A 17,818-nucleotide genomic window follows, 5' to 3' on the forward strand; every position below is an offset into this window, starting at 1 on the left:
GGGGTCCCGGGTTCGATTCCGGTCAAGGGCATGTACCTTGGTTGCGGGCACATCCCCAGTGGGAGGTGTGCAGGAGGCAGCTGATCTATGTTTCTCTCTCATCGATGTTTCTAGCTCTCTATCCCTCTCCCTTCCTCTCTGTAAAATACCAATAAAATATATATTTTTTTTTTAAAAAAGAGAGATTTAGTCCCAGCACTAATAATCCCATCAATACTTTTTTTTTTACATGTTTTATAATGAACAGTTTGTGTTCTTTTACGTTTTAATAAAAGAGAGAAATATTGATTTGAGAGAAACAAATCAATTGGTTGCCTCCTGCACGCACCCCGACAAAGGCCTGGGCCAGGGAGGAGCCTGCAACCAGAATTGTGCCCTTGACCAGAATTGAACCCGGGACCTTTCGGTCCACAGGCCAGACACTCTATCCACTGAGCCAAACCGGCCAGGGCAACAGTTGTTGTTCTTAATAAAAAAGATCCACAGACTAATTCAGCATGTAAAAAAATAACTTTACAATAAACCCAAGACAACCTTTCAAATCCGCTTTTTATTTTCTTTTTTCCTCCTCACACACAGAGCTTCCCCCCACACATTTCTTGCAGCTGTAAAGTCACTCCATGTTGGTCAGGTACCATTTCACCCCTAAAACTCGGTTGGCATCAATATATGACAGTTACCAGTGTTAAATCTATAAAATATTTACATGGCACAGCACATTAAGCTCTAGACACTTGGCAATTAAACCACATAAAAAAATAGGACAAGACCCACATGTTCAGAATCAGGTGTTCACAGTCCCCGTCTGACGACTGTACAATGGTTCCAAAGGCAGCAGAGGCAACAGGCAGTTACTTCAGAGGACACCGAACACTACGACTGGGAAGCACATTACAATGTTACCGCAGCGTCATGTACCACCCCACCTCTCTCAGGTGGTCTCCTAATTCTAGAATGTCAGGTCCGGCTGATGCAAAATAAAGACAGACAACACAACATTGACTCTGTGGACATATTCTAGCTCCTACTATGCACGCATTGTGATTTTGAAAGCAACTCGTCCTAAAAACTTGTCACGATCATCATAGTTTTTCAGGTTTTTTGATCCAACAATCTTGCACTCGACTGTTACTTCTTTTGGGGTACTGCTAGCAGTATAGTTGAGCTGGACAGCAACTAATGGCTGTAGATAACTCGCCTGGTAAATAAAGGAAAACGTATCAATTCAAATTCAAAGTAACCTCATCTACACTTCATCAAGAGTTGGTTTATTCTGTAAAATTTGAAACCAAAATTTTAATCTATTAATTAGATCTATTATTTTCCATTCTCTACTTTTCCCCCTTAAAACTGGATGTCCATTTATTTTCACTTAATTTTTATTGATAAGAGTATTTATGACTATGAATTTTCCTGAGTACTGCTTTAAAAGTATCCCAGGGGCTGTGATTATAGTTTCATTACCAGTATTTTTTAGATATCCTACAATTTTTGTTTGAATTTTCCCTTTCTCTCAAGAGTTGTTTAATAAAAATATTGACTCCCTCCCTCTTTTGAGAAGGGCCCTTTTTTTTAAAAATATATTTTATTGATTTTTTACAGAGAGGAAGGAAGAGGGATAGAGAGTAAGAAACATCGATGAGAGAGAAACATCGATCAGCTGCCTCCTGCACACCCCCCACTGGGGATGTGCCCGCAACCAAGTTACGTGCCCTTGACCGGAATCGAACCTGGGACCTTTCAGTCCGCAGGCCGATGCTCTATCCACTGAGCCAAACCGGTTTTGGCGAGAAGGGCCCTTTTATTAATTTCTTTGGTTAATCCTCACCCGAGGATATTTTTTCCCCACTGATTTTTAGAGAGTGGAAGGAGGTGGGGGCATCGATGTGAGACACTGATGCCCTTGACGAGGAATTGAACCCATGACCCTCCAGTGCATGGGCTGATGCTCTAACCACTGCGCAACTGGCCAGGGCTAGGATGTATTTTTTAATGGTAAATTTTTGTGACTGTTCCAGGTGTACTTGAGGATCAGTATTGTATTACCTCCATATTATTTTGTTTGATAAATGTGCATAAGATCCACCTTACTGATTACATTTGTTAGGTCTCCTATATCCCCACTTAGGATTCCTGTGTAACGTGGCACAAATACACTCAGTTGCTGGACTATCATTATGATTTCTAAACAGAATTCTTCACTAAATGGCACTAGGGCCTGATTCCAGGGTTGGGAAGGGAAAGAAAGAAGTGCTCAAAGAATCCTGGGGGCATGTCAAAAGGACGGAGAAGCCAGCCTGAATGTTTCTTACAGGCCAAATCTGGGACAATTTTAGCTCCCAAATAAGTGATTATAACAGATTATACATAACCCCTGAATAAAGTAAGAATCCATGAAAACATAATGATACACATAAATAATAAATGATGGAGAAGAAAAAGTTCTTAGAGTAGAATGCCATAGTAAATGAAAAAAGGAGAGGTGGAATTAGAAAAACATTTGGGCCCTAGCTGGTTTGGCTCAGTAAATAGAGTGTCAGCCTGCGGATCAAAAGCTCCCAATTCCGGTCAAGGGCACATACCTCAGTTGCAGGCTCCTCCCTGGCCTGGGCCCTGGTCAGGGCATGTGCAGGAGGCAACCAACCAATATGCCTCTCTCACATCAATGTTTCTCTCTGTCTTTCCCTCTCTCTAAAAATCAATGGAAAATTATCCTCAGGTGAGGTTTTAAAAAAACAGAAATTTGTTAAAAAAAAAAAAAAAGAAAAACATTGGGAACTGCTCTATTATTAACTGATTTATGCAAGAATCAACAAATGCTAAGGCTGTGAGAGAAACAATTTTACAAAAGACTCAAAGTATTCTCCCCAGATAATATTTATTGATTACAGTGGAGAAACCTGACCGACACCAGTTGGTAACCAGGAGTTCAAGGTTATTATCACCATTAATGGGACTAATCAACACCAAGTCTCTCCTGAGGGGCAGTCTGAAAAGGACGTAACATTTCCTCTGAGGCATACCTGCCAAAAATGTGCAACCTGCTCTTAATCATGAAGCACACCAGACAAGCTCAAACCGAGCAACACAAACAAAACAAGACGAGAGAGGCCTGTCCGGGGCGTGAGGAACGCGCCAGGTCACGGGTGACTGAGGATGCTCAGAGTGGGATGTCCTGGGGCCGGAACACACTTTTCCTTTCCAACGAAGGACATTACTGGAACAACTGGTGGAATGTCCACAAGGCCTACGACTGGGTAATAGCACTCCAATCATGTTACCTTCCTTTGATGACTAGATTATGATTACATAAGATGATGTCTTTGTTTTTAGGAAATGACACTCAAGCATTTAGTGTAAAGCGACATCATGTTTATAACTTTGTCCCAAATGGTTCAGGGGAAAAAATTATATATAAATGGAGACTGATAAGAAGACAACTGAGGTAAAATAGTAACATTTGGGAAATCTGGGCCAAAGTCTATGGGAATTCTTTTTACTATTTTAACCACTTTATGTTTTGAAATCATTTTAAAATAAAGTTTTCTAAGTTTACATACAGTATGATCCTAATTTTATAAAATGAGTTATTTATACACATATATTTAAAAAATATGAAAGAAATTAGACCACAATATAGTTATCTCTAGGTAATGAGCTTTATTTATTTCTTTGACTACTTACTTCTCTACATTCTCTAAATAAACACATCCTAAATAATTAGGTGGTAATGGTATTTTCTACTTGAATATTCTGTTTTGAATTGTAGACATGGAACCTTCATTTGCCATCACCATTTGTATTTAAAAACAAGAACAAATGATGCACAAGTTACACAAGACAGGTCTACCTGTCCCAGACAAGTGACATTTTAGTACAGATGTGCCTGTTCCCACGTAAGAACTTCTAAATACTTACATGCAGTTTTTTCCCATAATATGGAAAATACTTTAAGTCTATGTTTCCCTCAGGAGGATAAGCTGGTAGAGTTGTTGTGTTTTCACCCTAAAGTTGAAAAAAAACCCTCTTTAAGTCACAAAAAAGCGAATTAAAAAATGTATTTATTACACAGCAGTATCAGTTATGAACAGTATGGGGAGACTCCAATGCTACCCCAAGGACATTAACCACAAGTGTAGTTTCAAGGAGACTTACTCACCTTGATTTAACCCCCCTGAAACAAACTGTCTTTACTCTTCTTACATTTCCTGTTGCCCTGTATGCTTTCCCAGGAGTACCTCCTATAGTACAGCCAGATCTAGCCACACACTACCTGTGAAATCTTACTTGTCCTCCGACCCCTAAATGCCAGTTCCTCGGCCACTTGGCAGCAGGAACGCACCGCAGATCTAGGACCAATGCATTCCTGAAACGGATAAAACGCTGTGCTTCCAGCTGGGAGGCAGCAGCTGCCACAGCCCAGAGTGTAGTGCTCAGGCCTGGGAGGCAGCAGGTCCCAAAGTTTCAGGTGATTAATAACCACGGTAACTGTAACCAGAGGGGGAAACGATGGTGACATGACAAAAACTATTAGGAAAAAAGTGAAGTAATCCAAGCAAAAAACCACACTTAACCAATTTAAATACCACATTTCCCTTAAATAAATTTCTGAGCACGTGTATATCAATTAAAAGTATTGTGAGTCAGCTGGGATTATATTCCATGTATTTAAAAACAGATGAACAGATAGCCCTGACCGGTGTGGTTCAGTGGACAGAGCATCGGCCTGCGGACTCAAGGGTCCCAGGTTCGATTCCGGTCAAGGGCATGTACCTTGGTTGCGGGCACATCCCCGATGGGGAGTGTGCAGGAGGCAGCTGATCGATGTTTCTAACTCTCTATCCCTCTCCCTCCCTCCCTGTAAAAAATCAATAAAATATATTAAAAATATAAAATAAAATAAAAACAGATGAACAGATAAATCTAATCACCATCTATAAGCCAACTCATTCATGTTATTTATTAGCTAACTCTGGTATTCTTCTTCATTTTTAAAATATATTTTATTCATTTCAGTGAGAAAGGGAGAGGCAGAGATAGAAACATCAATGATGAGGGAGAATCATTGGTCAGCTGCCTCCTGCACGCCTTCTATTGGGGATCGAGCCCAAAACCTGGGCATGTGCCCTGACCAGGAATCAAACCGTGACCTCCTGGTTCATAGGTCAACCATCAACCACTGAGCCACACTGGCCGGACCAGTATTCTTAATAAAAGACTTATGAAAAATCTCGTGTAACACATTTGAAAGAGGTCTAATTTTAATGACTGTAATTTTAACACATACTAGATAATGAACAATTATTAAAAATCAGTGGTAAGTTCACTAAATACAAATTAAAATAAAGCCTTACTAAATGCTTGAGTTCTAGCCTTAACTGGTTTGGTTCAGTGGCTAGAGCGTTGGCCTGCGGACTGAAAGGTCCCAGGTTCGATTCCAGTCAAGGGCATGTACCTTGGTTGCGGGCACACCCCCAGTAGGAGGTGTGCAGGAGGCAGCTGAATCGGTGTCTCTCTCATCGATGTTTCTAACTCTCTATCCCTCTTCCCTTCCTCTCTGTAAAAAAAAAAATCAATAAAATGTATTAAAAAAAATAAAAATAAAAAATAAATGCTTGAATTCTAGATTGGAGTAGTAATTTCTATTTTTGAAAGCACATGGGACACTGCAGCGTAATTGCTAGCTGTCATGAGCACATGTGCCTGGGGAGGACGACACAAAAGCAGTGATGACGCTTCACAGGAAGGGAGTTCTGTGGGCCAGGGCGCAGGGGTGCGGGAAGAGCAGCGAGAACAAGGCTAAGAGCAACGATTCCAACACCACCCTAGATCTGTACTCACTTAACATTAAAAAAAAAAAAAAGTCTAAAATAGCATCTTATCTCAGAGAAAAAATAACTGTTTGGTTATGAGTGCTTTTCTGCACTGCTTTGTATGACCTAATTCACAGAAACACAGAGGTGGTCCCTAAAATATAAAAAGTTTCCTTTAGGTCACAGTTTATTGTGCACTTCAGGGTTTATTTCCAGCCACATTTAGCTGATATTTACCTCATTCATCGAGGCCTAACAACCCTTAAGAGGGCAGGAGCCTCAACTGGTTTAGCTCAGTGGATAGAGTGTTGGCCTGCGACTGAAGGGTCCTGGGTTGGATTCCGGTCAAGGGCACATGCCAGGGTTGTGGGCTCGATCCCCAGTGTGGGGTATGCAGGAGGCAGCTGATCAATGATGTTTCTATCTCTCCCTCTCCCAACTTAATTAAAAATAAAAAGGGGCAGGATCAATTATGGAGAGGGGACCTAAGTTCAGAGATAAGGTCACAGATTCGAGATTGCCCACCTGTGACAGACTCTTAATTGTTTTCTTGGTCTGTACCTAAATCACACTGTTGGCAGGCTTTTACTTAAACTTGTATTTTATACCTTCTGTAAAAATAAACATTTAGAGATGATGAAATATTGAAATGCATATCTGAATGATGATGAGCTACTGTAGAGGAAAGCATCCGTGTCATATTTTCTAAGCATATAAAATGGTACCATGGGGACCCTTTCCCCCTCCCTATGTGGGAGTCTTCCCCTCTCCCCATGTGGGTGGGAGTCTGTACTTGTTCTTCAATAAATCTCCATCTTTGCTATAAAAAAATAAAATAAAATAAAATAAAATGGTACCATATTGGAAACTGTAATTAAGTACAAGAGTTTATTAATAGCCACTATGTTCTACTGAAAACAAAACAAAGTTTTAAAATTAAAGTATTTTCTTTTATACAATCCTAACCCATAAGCTACTTAAAAAATACACATCAAAAGATTTAAATAGCGATTATTTCTGGTTAGCATTTACCTATTTTTTTTCTTATGTATTTAAAAAATTTTCTCAAATGAACATGATTCATTTTTGTAAGGAAATAAAATACTGAAAGAACGAATGACATAAACATGTTAAAGGCCACCCGTAAGAGCATGTTCTGTCACCAGTGTTTGTACAGCAAATGTTTCCATCTGCTCCACAGAGACACTAAAATGTATGGACTCCTGATCGCGCCTCTGTGACTAGCCTGGGAGTAAAACGCAGTTTTACAAGCATTTCTTCCAATTCCGTGTGCTTTTTCTCAAAACAAAAATATTCCACAACTTAAAAAAAAGCAAAGCAAAAAACTCCATCTGTTTTGATTACTTTATGTACTGTACACATAACAAAAACCATCTGAAATCGGAGTCATTAAGACCAGGATTTTTCATTAACATTTTCCCAAACTCTTCTAGAAGCAAAGGATACAGAATAGATAAACAAGGAGAAAAATCCATTTAAAATCCTAAGGGATGAGTTACAGTATGGAGGTTTTTTATATTGGCCAAAGGTTTATAAAACTGAAACCTTAGTAACGGGTTCTATAAAGTGTTTGCCCTTCTGGACTAAATGTGGGTGTGTTTTCCCTTCTTGGTGGTGCTGGCTATATAGACCACCATTCCAAGCTTATCTATGTAGTCTGATCACATACAAAACCAACAGCTCCTGCATACACAGGTACACTGTCAGGAAATGAACACTTTTACCTGGCTGAAGCCTAGCAACCCAGCCTCAGGAATTTCTACTACAAAGACTTGCAAGCAAGGAGGTTCATAAAGAGTTACAAAGTACAGCTTCTAAATGTAGCTTATAGCCACAAGGTTTTCTTTTGTCTTGAGAGATGATAAATTTTTAGAAGGACTTGTTTATCAGAAAAGCTTGGCTTCAATGTAGCATCTGGTTTTAAGTAAGATTCTGGCTTTTTATCCAGTTTCCTGATGAGCAGAATACGGCACAAAGAGATAAAGGGAATTGCCTATGGTGACGTGTATACCTCCAACCTAGATGAGAAACCACAAACTTCCCGATTTTTTTATTGTACTCAAAAGGAACTAGTAAGGATCCTCTAACGCAGAGGTTCTTGAGTGTGGGCCCCAAACTGGCAGCATCACCTGGAAACTTTATGTAAACTGTAAATTTTGGGCCTAACCCCAGACGAATGGGGTCAAAAACTTCAAGAATGGAAATCAACAAGCTCTCCAAGTGGTTCTGTTGGATGATCGAATTTGAGAACCACTGAGTAAGAAGTTTCTTCCCAAATACAATTCCATTCATGGTTAAAAGGAATTACAATTTTTTCCATAAGCAACTTGAAAAGTGATTTCAATGTAACATTTCAAGTAAAATATTTCTGACACAACTGGAGTTAGAATGTCAATATTTTGCACAATGATAAAATTAAGTTTAGAACTTAAAAAGTTTTCCCTCAGAATTCTTACTCATATTTACATATTTCTTAGTTGCACTTGCAGCATGGAGAGAAAACAAAACAAAACACTGAGATGAAAACTGCACAGAACTCTCAAACAAACAAACCCAAAACAATCACACACAAAGTCGGGACAGGGGAGAAAAACAATGCCTCTACCATGTTTCATTAAATCTCAGGTGTCACTGATATACACCAATTGATGTACTATTAAGAAAAAAAACCACATAAGACACCATTAATTGTAAAGCCAACCCCAATTTCAGTGTTATGAAGCTAGAAAAAAGGTGAACCTTAGAATCAATGAACTGTGGTATATGGTGCTGTAAGGCAATGTATGTGAAATCAAATGCACATGGAAAGCAAGTCTTTTTAATTATAATGAGCACACAGAGAAGGGCTACCCACCAAGTTTGGTGAAATTTCATTCTTCTAAGAATGGCACTGCAGAGGACTTTTAACATGTGACAGGAAGGGGGGCAATGACTAAAACTCATTAGACTTTTAAAGTATTCAGACACACTAGAGCTTTAACAAAAGTTGGGTTATTTCTTGAATACTAACCTTAGAATTACCAGTGCATTTTATCGCTGGTTTTCCTTGAGGCTTTAATCCAATTATCTAAGGTGGAAAAAAATTGATTAATTGAAACATCACAAATGTATACCATAGGAACCAGGAGTGCAAGGGTTGAGATGAAGAGTAATTCTGTATATTGAAACCCCATTACCTGTGCCTTTTATGCTAATTTCATTTTAGAGGAGAATGGACTTTTCAATATAATAATCTTACCAACTGGTTGTCTTATTACTGTACTAAGGCAAGTCAGGAAATACATCAGTTACCAAAGAATTGACCAAAATACAGTATTGCACTTGCTACCCTTAAATTAAGAAACAACCAAACAGACACCTTTAAGTTTCATTATTTATATGAGCAAATAATGCAAATGATAAGAATTGTAGAGGCATAATATAATTACCTTTCTTCATGAAAGTATGTTAGGTCACAATCCTCACATTTCCATCATGTTTCCAGGGAGCCTGATCAGAGTCCACATCTATCTATCCCACAAAACGCACACACCGGGGACAATCCCATTAAGACTCTCAGCACCATTCAGTTGTATGGAATGAGGCTACCTGCATGTTTGTAGTTGACATAACTAGCTCTTGTATGAATGATAACAGATATTTATTCATCTATTTTGTGAGGATTTTTGGCATTCTGAATTTATATGCATTTTATATGTGAATGCCTGAAAAATGTAAATATTTCTCACAAAGACATTACATTATGCTTGCTTTGTTAACCTTGATTCTTAACACAGTCTGCCTGGAACACCCTCAATCACTTACTGGTGCCTACTATGTGTCAGGCAGTGTTTCAGAACGACCTCTAGAGTGCTGTGGGATGAACAGACGCTATCACGGTCCTCTGGGGGAGGGGAAGGACGGAGGCTGGAGGGTGTCAGCATGGGTGTTTTAAGATCTAGCTGGTTCTCCCTCCAGGGAAACTCCTTATTTAGCAGTGCCAACTTCCGAAGACTTAAGCTGTCCTTTTATTAAGGATGGTAGCAATTTGCTTATTGGATGGGATATGTGAACTCATGATCTTCTACACCTATTTATGAAACTACCCTTTCTCTGAGTAAATGTCCAGGAATGACCTCACTTTTCAAGGGGAGACCTTGTTGGCCTCAACAGGTTAACTGTATCAGAACACAACTCCACAGGACAACATTCAGAGAGCAGCAGGGCACGGGGGTTAGGGATCACTTCATTGCAGGAGGGAAGCAGCGTCCTTTGCACCATGACAGAGAGTTTTATCACTTACACAGGAGAGAATGTTAGTTTTTTAATTTGCTGATGGCTATACAATTCAGGCACCACATAGCAAAATACTAGTAACTGGCTACAACTGAGCTCATTATAATGCAGCTTTATTTGTATTTCTACTATTTAATTGTACAGTGTATTATAAAAATGTGCTTTCCTACTAAATCTAAGTCAAAACTTCGTATATTCCCCACTAGAGGCCCGGTGCATGAAAATTCATGCACTGGACGGGGGGGGGGGGGGGGGGGGGGGAGGGGGTCCCCTCAGCCTGGCCTGGCCCCTCTCACAGTCCGGGAGCCCTCAGTAGCGGGAGGTGACCAGGCAATCAGGGGAAGGCGACACCCCCATCACACCTCTGCTGGCAGCGTAAGCCTCGGCTGACCCTAGGCAGCTGGGCAGCCGCCATCCGAGGCTTGTCTGTGCCTTGGGCCAGCCCTGGGCGGCTGGGGGGCTGAGGGGACTGGGGGACTACTGAGGCAGGCACGCGGAGCGGCTGGACTCACCTGGGAGCAGCTGGGCTGTGCTGTGTGCCTGCCACCCAGGCAGAGCTGAGGGGACTGGGCGCCGCCATCTTTGAGAGCGTGGCAGTTAATTAGCATATTCCCTCCTTATTAGATAGGATGGGATTTTAAATTGCTTTATAACAGTCTTCAAAGATGATACTGCACATTAATAAAACCATGTTTTGGGAATGACACCCAGAACACCTGCCCCTTGAGGCATTCATCTATGCCTGCATGCATGCAACTCTCTCCAAAGGGGAAAAGCGGAAGTTTTTTTACTGCCTAAACCAGACATCCTCAAACTGCAGCCCGCCAAGGACATTTATCTGGCCTGCCGGGTGCCGCTGCCTGTCCTGCTTAGCAGCCAACTCGTCCCGGGCCCGCAGTGCACATAGGAATTTGTTCAGTTTTTTCTTTAAAACTATAGTCTGGCCTTTCAACGGTCTGAGGGACAGTGAACTGGCCCCCTGTTTAAAAAGTTTGAGGACCCCTGGCAACTTGTGAACCAATCTTGTTTGCCTCCTGTATTAATTTTTCCAAAGGTCAATCAGTATCACTGTTAGCCCTTTACACAAGCTACCCCAAATGAGACATTTAAAAAATACTTGACAGCTTCTTAATAAGGGTATTAAGAGAAAAGCAGCAACAGCAGCAAAATATGTACATACTCTGTTCATTTTCACAAGAATACAAGGGTGTCCTTGGGAGTAGCCGAAGTCAGGATCATTCTCCCCACTGCATGCTTCAAGTAAGGTAAGAGGAAACTGACATGCTTCATAAACTGGGCCCTTCTGTTCAAAGAGGACTCCATCATCATGGCAGTTTTTGAGATTCTTCTGTGCTTCCGAAGCATATGCTACAAAGGAAACATATATGTGTGCACAGATCAGCCAAAAAAGATCTTAAACACAACTAGGAATATGTCCTCCTTTGGATAACATTCTTGAAAGACAAAAACAGCGAGGCTAATTACTAGATAATTTTAGGGGAAGAATATTAAGTCTGTTCCTTTAACTAACTGTTAAGAGCTATCTAGTGCTATGAAGTTTACAGCATTTCAACACTGGTACAAGCTGGATTATAGATCATGAGGTGGTCCCAGCCATGGCTACAGCATTATCTGAATGCCGCCTCTGCTCCCGGCCCCATATATGATAATGAGGACCTAAAAGGGCCCTGTTGCTGCCCTTATGGAGCTTACAGTGCAGTGGGGAAGATAGGTGTTAAGTATAAGGTCATAATCGAAGGGTCTCAAGATAGACAGTGCTATGCCGTCTATACTAACGGGACCTGCAACAGAGCTAATGTTAACTTAGAGAAAGGCACTGTAGCAGAGATGGAGGTAACTATTGACTCCAAAGTGGTAAAGGAGTAAAATGGTTACAACTTGGAGATGGGGAAGAAAGGAGAGGGAGAAATACAAATGGCTTGTCAAATGCTTGCTCTGCACTGGCACAGCATTAGGCAACAATGGTGCAACCGTGAGCAAGCCTGCGTGGTCCCTGCTCTCAGTGAGTGTAGTGTATTGGAAGATACCACTAAGCAGGTTATATACGATGCAATAGTGCCCCCAAAAGAACGACTGGTGTGTGGCTATAACTGAACTGGAGAATTTAGTTTTCATCCTGAAAGACTCCCATGAAGTTCCAGCAAAGAGACACGAGGCCTTTCCAGCCCACCCTTCAAAACTGCAGCCTTCCCAATTCTCCCTCCCTCCTTCCCTCCACTGCTCTGTTTTCCTCCACTACACTTACTACCTTCTAATCCACCACAGGGCAATAGTGCCACAAAGACATTTTTCTTTTGTTTATTGATGGAACCTAGAAGCATGCTTGACACAGAAAAGGCATTCATAAAAGTATGTGTTGAATGAATAGAACTGCAGCTAGAAAGGTGAGGCAGGAAACTACTGCTTTTATTACAGACCTTTCTTGACTATTGGGTTTTTAAACCATGGTCATATCTCACAAAAAATAAGAATATATTTAATTATAAAAGGAAAGAGACTTAGGAAAATAGCTAATGGAAGATGTGGGATTCAAAAGAGGATTTTGATTTAAAACGGGAGAGAGTTGAGAGCTTTTGCATGCTGAGAGGAAAGATCAATGAGAGGCTAAGTGTACATAAGAACTGTAAATAGCATGTTTCTGAGACAGTGAGAGGGATGAGATCCAAAGCCTGGCTGGTGGTACAGGTGACCTTAGGTGACAGAAAGGCAGCTCCCTCATCAGAGCAGGAGGAATACCAGACAAAATGGCTACAACTGTCGGTTTGTTTTACTAATAATGGGGAAACTGGGGGAATTCCTATCTGAGCTTCAATTTACTCGTGAAGCAGAAATATAGGTTACTAGAGGCCCGATGGATGAAAATTCATGCACTGGGGGGAGGGGGTGGTGGTCCCTCAGCACGGCCTGCCCCCTCTCACAGTCCGGAGCCTCAGGGGTGAGAGGCGACCTGGCGATCAGGGGAAGGCGATGGCCCATCACACCTCTGCTGCCGCCACTGCTGGCAGTGCAAGCCTTGGCCAGCCCTGGTTACCTGAGCCTTGGGTGGCCCTGGGCAACTGGGGGACTGAGGGGACTGGGGGCCTCTGGAGGCAGGTGCACGGAGCAGCCGACCCGCCTTGGGGCGGGGGCCTGGCCGTGCCACGCGCCTGCCGCCGTGCCAGGGCTAAGGGGACTGGGCGCTGCCATTTTGAGGGCGTGGCAGTCAATTAGCATATTTCCTCCTTAATGGCTGTGGGTGCCTCCATCTTTGAGAGTGGGGCAGTCAATTAGCACATTCCCTCCTTATTGGCTGTGGGTGCCACCATATTTGCGATGGTGTGAGGGTCAATTAGCATATTCCCTATTTATTAGATAGGATTCTACCACTTGCCACTTAATGATGGGGGTCTGTTCTGAGAAGTGCAACCTTAGGTTAGTTCATCACTGTGCAAACATCATAGAGTTCACTTACACAAACTTGTATGGTATAGTCTACTACACACCTAGGCTAGAGGGCATAGCCTATTGCTCTGTAGGGGAGAAAAAATGATTTGTCCTGGCCTTCTGGGTTCTTGGCTGAAACATCCCTATAATAAAAGACAGATGAACAGGAGAAAAACAAACAAGTTTAAAAACATGTATACCTCCCGTATACATGGGAAAGACCCAGGGAAACTGAGCAACTTGTCGAAATGACCTGAAGCTACCACCTTATATGCCATCTTCAGCTGAAGAGAAAGAAGATGCCGGGCTGGGGGGTGTTAGCTATGGGAGGTCACTTGAGAAAGCATGGTAAACAAGGGTAAGGTTGCTGTGCAGGTCTGCATCTCTGTCTTCTGCATCGATGAGAGTGTCCAGAGTAAGGTGGACCCCTTGCAAATGGGGATCACCTGTACGAATGTAAAGGTCTTTTACCCAGGGCCACTTTGAGTTGGTTGTAGAGCTGCCCCCCAGCTGCTGTTTCTCAAAATTAACCAGCCTAAAGTAATCCTTATGTCAGAGACATTTTGGGGCGACAAATTCTGTTCCCCTATAGCTCCTAGGCTACAAATTTGCACAGCACATTGCTGTATGGAATACTGTTGGCAACTGTAAAACAATAGTATTTGTGTAATGTGTTGCCCTACCGGCCTTATGATGGCTACTGTGTCACTAGGCAATAGGAAATTTTCAGCTCCATTACAATCTTACGGGACCACTGTGGTAAATGCAGTCATTGACTGAACCATTGTTATGAGTTCTAAGGGGGGCAGACTCTAAGGAAGAGCTTCATCCAGGAATCTTATGGCTTCATCCATTTGCAATTCATGACCAATAGATTAAGAGAGGCAAGGGATTTTAGAGTAATGGCAAGAGTGAAAAGCCATGGAACTAAGCTTGATAAGAAGGGAAATAGGGGGATTGGCTGGGATAAAAGGGCCGTGGTTTGAAAGTCCCAATGAGGCCAAAACCAGTTTGGCTCAGTGGATAGAGCGTCAGCCTGCGGACTGAAAGGTCCCAGGTTCGATTTTGGTCAAGGGCATGTACCTTGGTTGCGGGCACATCCCCAGTAGGAAGTGTGCAAGAGGCAGCTGATCGATGTTTCTCTCTCATCGATGTTTCTAATTCTCTATCCCTCTTCCTTCCTCTCTGTAAAAAATCAATTAAAAAAAAAAAAAAAGTCCCAATGAGGCAGAAGAATAGTGAGGGAAAGTTAAATAAGCAAACTAGAAGGACAGAGGTTGTGGTAGAAAGCCTCACAGTGATTTTGGCAATGGAGTCCTACATGCTAAAGGAGTGGCTGTAAGTGTGCAGCCAAGGAAGAGGTGAGGCAATCAAGAAACAAGAGGCCAGGGCATTTGATGATTTATTCATATGACCATATGAATGTTAATACCATAGAATTAGGACAAGCAAAACGTAAGAAAAAAACTGGGCCAGGGCGGGAAAGATTTAAAACTGGTTAACTCCAAAAAACTCAAAACTGATACATAGATTTCTTTTCTTCTTCTTTTTTTAATGATAAGCAACATTCCTAGTCCCCCCAACAAGCACAACACTGGATGCAAAAGATCCAAATACTTAGAGGCATTATTTTATATAATATAGCTTTGCTCTACTACTCAAATACTTTCCATCTTAATGCAGATATAAATGTTATGTCTCAATGAACTTACTTACGTACTTCTTATAGGCTAAAATAAATAAATAAATAAAAGCAACCACTTTTGGCTTAGACCCTTATGTCTTTCCATAAGTTAGAATATTAGAATATCATGACTAGTCATGAAATCTACTTATAAGTCCTTAGTTGACTGTTTGACAGACAAAAAAAGGGCAAAATAAACTCTAAGAATGATGTTCTCAATGTAATCATAATTTTGTATTACTTTCCACAATAACTAAAAACTTTTACTCACTCTAAGAAAAAACACTTACGCTTTAGAAATTTCTTAAGGTCTTCAATATACCCTTTATAGGACTCTGGTTCAGACACACTAAATGAATATTCCAATGCTGTCACTGGTTTTGGAAAAACCGTAAGTCCTATAAAGAGATAAAAGAGAAAGGGGTAAATTAACTATAGTAAATTCCTTCTCTCCTCTTACCCCTAAAAGGACAGATCTCAGTAAAGGACATGGAAATTTGTGTTCACAGGTAGGTTGAAACTATCAAGAACTTCCCACTTCTGACTACGAAGGTCAACATTTACAATGAAGAGAATTCCAAATCCTCAAAGTCATCTCAGACCAATTAGATACCTCCCTAAATCTGATTGGCTACAGTTAATTATAATTGCTCTGTTCCTTAAAAGATGCAAATTTTACTTTGTTCTTTCTATATTCATTTTTCTATCAAATATTTTTAGGTTTTGCCTACTTGTTATTAATATATGGAGAAAATTTTTAGCAAATTAAATCTAAACACTTTTATCATTCAAATTACAGCTGTATGGGAACATTCATAAAGAAAACTTACCTTATTCAGTAAAAGAGGCCTATACAATTTAACTCTATGGTTAAATATTCCTCCTTTAATAATAAACATTGCTCTAAAGAATGTTGTTTCTCATACTGAATTTGGAGTAGAAACACCAGCAATTTATCAGGAGTCATCACCCATGTGTATAGAACATGTTGCATGAGTTTATTAACAGAAATGTAAGCATATTTATTTACCTGTAAGCAATATAATCAGGCCTCTACCTTTAAGCTTTCCTCATTTAAAAAGCATTAGATCCAAGTCCTGTCTATTGTATCTGTGCACCTAGTTAACACACCTTTCAAATGACTTTTTTACAGACCCCTCTGGAGGGTTAACCACCCTCAAGAAAACAAGTAATTTTGTTAGTAATTTTGTTAACTATCTTGTAATCAATCCCCAGAGCCTTGCTTTCTCTCCCCTTCTTGTAATCTTCCTTACATTCCTTCCTTAAACTGCAAACTATCATTCTGGGGAGCATCTGAGATCTTGCTTCCCAGCAATCCCATCAGTTTGGGCTAAAATAAACTTTTACTAAAATTCTCTACAGGCGTGAATGTTTCTTAGATTGACAATAGAAATAAAACCTCTGACGATCCATTGTAGGAGAGGACAACCTGTGTATGTCAGGTAGTTTGTTTTTCTTAAGATTTTATAGCAGGAATGAGACATACTATACTGCAAATAGACCAGTAACAGAGTCAAGGCAGCTTGCATGTAACTATAAAAACATCTAACTTTTGCCCTGGCTGCTGTGGCTCAATAGTTAGAGCATCAGCCTGCAAACCGAAGGGTCTCAGGTTCAATTCCCAGTCAAGGGAAGGCATGTACCTGAGTTGCAATTTCGTTCCCTGGCCCCCAGTTGGGGTAAGTTCTGGAGGCAAACAATCGATGTGTATGTCTCTCTCTCTAACCCGCTCCTTCCCTCCCTCTCTTCTACTCTCTCTAAAAATCAATGGCAAAAATATCCTTGGGTTTTCTTTTTTAAGAAAACCCAAAAATAAAACATGCAGATTTCTAATTTAATTTTAAGTAAAACATGAAGATATCTATGCTATTTTAAAATTGCAGTACTTTACATGACTAATTTCTAAGAGAATTTAAAAAAATAATTCAACTTACAAAAACTAGATGTATGAACATCTAAAACTGAATTTCTGATACCAGCTACTTCTGAAATTGCCTAGCAATGCTCTCAAGAGTCCTAGTTCCTGCTATTTGACAACCCATTTGAAATTCTTAAGTAAAGAATCCACAGCAGGAGAGTGCAGTACAGCTGCGTTTTTGACATAGTAAACTCTAAATAAAGATCTTAGCTTACCCCAAACCAAGAACAATAGAATGTGAGGTCTACAGTAACTCTTATCTCTTTCCAATTTACACCATTGGGATATGAGTGTGTGTATGTCTATAAGGGTATGGCTAGGCAGTACCTAGTTTGTGTTACATGAATGAATATATATATATATATATATATATATATATATATATATATATATATATATCTGCACACCAATTTGAAACTAGCATTTTACTGGGTACAAACACATTAAATGATGGTCATGGTCTTAAAAAAAAACCCTGCCAAAACCGGTTTGGCTCAGTGGATAGAGCGTCGGCCTGCGGACTGAAGGGTCCCAGGTTCGATTCCGGTCAAGGGCATGTAACTTGGTTGCGGGCACATCCCCAGTGGGAGGTGTGCAGGAGGCAGCTGATCGATGTTTCTCTCTCATCGATGTTTCTGACTA

At 40.8% G+C, this 17,818-nt stretch overlaps 1 protein-coding gene across 2 annotated transcripts in view; it reads right to left on the bottom strand.

Moving 5' to 3' along the window:
- Nucleotides 1-531: 531 nt before the first annotated feature.
- Nucleotides 532-17,818, bottom strand: part of ATP1B3 (ATPase Na+/K+ transporting subunit beta 3) — a 40,698-nt gene continuing 23,411 nt past the window's right edge. For both annotated transcript variants that reach the window (XM_080674607.1, XM_080674608.1), the window contains 5 exons: nucleotides 15,528-15,635; nucleotides 11,290-11,477; nucleotides 8,845-8,901; nucleotides 3,919-4,005; nucleotides 532-1,198 (listed from right to left, as the gene is read on the bottom strand). In XM_080674607.1, coding sequence (XP_080530733.1) covers nucleotides 1,028-1,198; nucleotides 3,919-4,005; nucleotides 8,845-8,901; nucleotides 11,290-11,477; nucleotides 15,528-15,635 — 611 coding nt within the window. In that variant the 3' untranslated portion in view covers nucleotides 532-1,027. The remainder of the gene's footprint in view (nucleotides 1,199-3,918; nucleotides 4,006-8,844; nucleotides 8,902-11,289; nucleotides 11,478-15,527; nucleotides 15,636-17,818) is intronic.

The sequence above is a fragment of the Plecotus auritus genome, assembly GCF_963455305.1.
Source record: "Plecotus auritus genome assembly, chromosome: 6".
Taxonomy (NCBI): Eukaryota; Metazoa; Chordata; class Mammalia; order Chiroptera; family Vespertilionidae; genus Plecotus; species Plecotus auritus.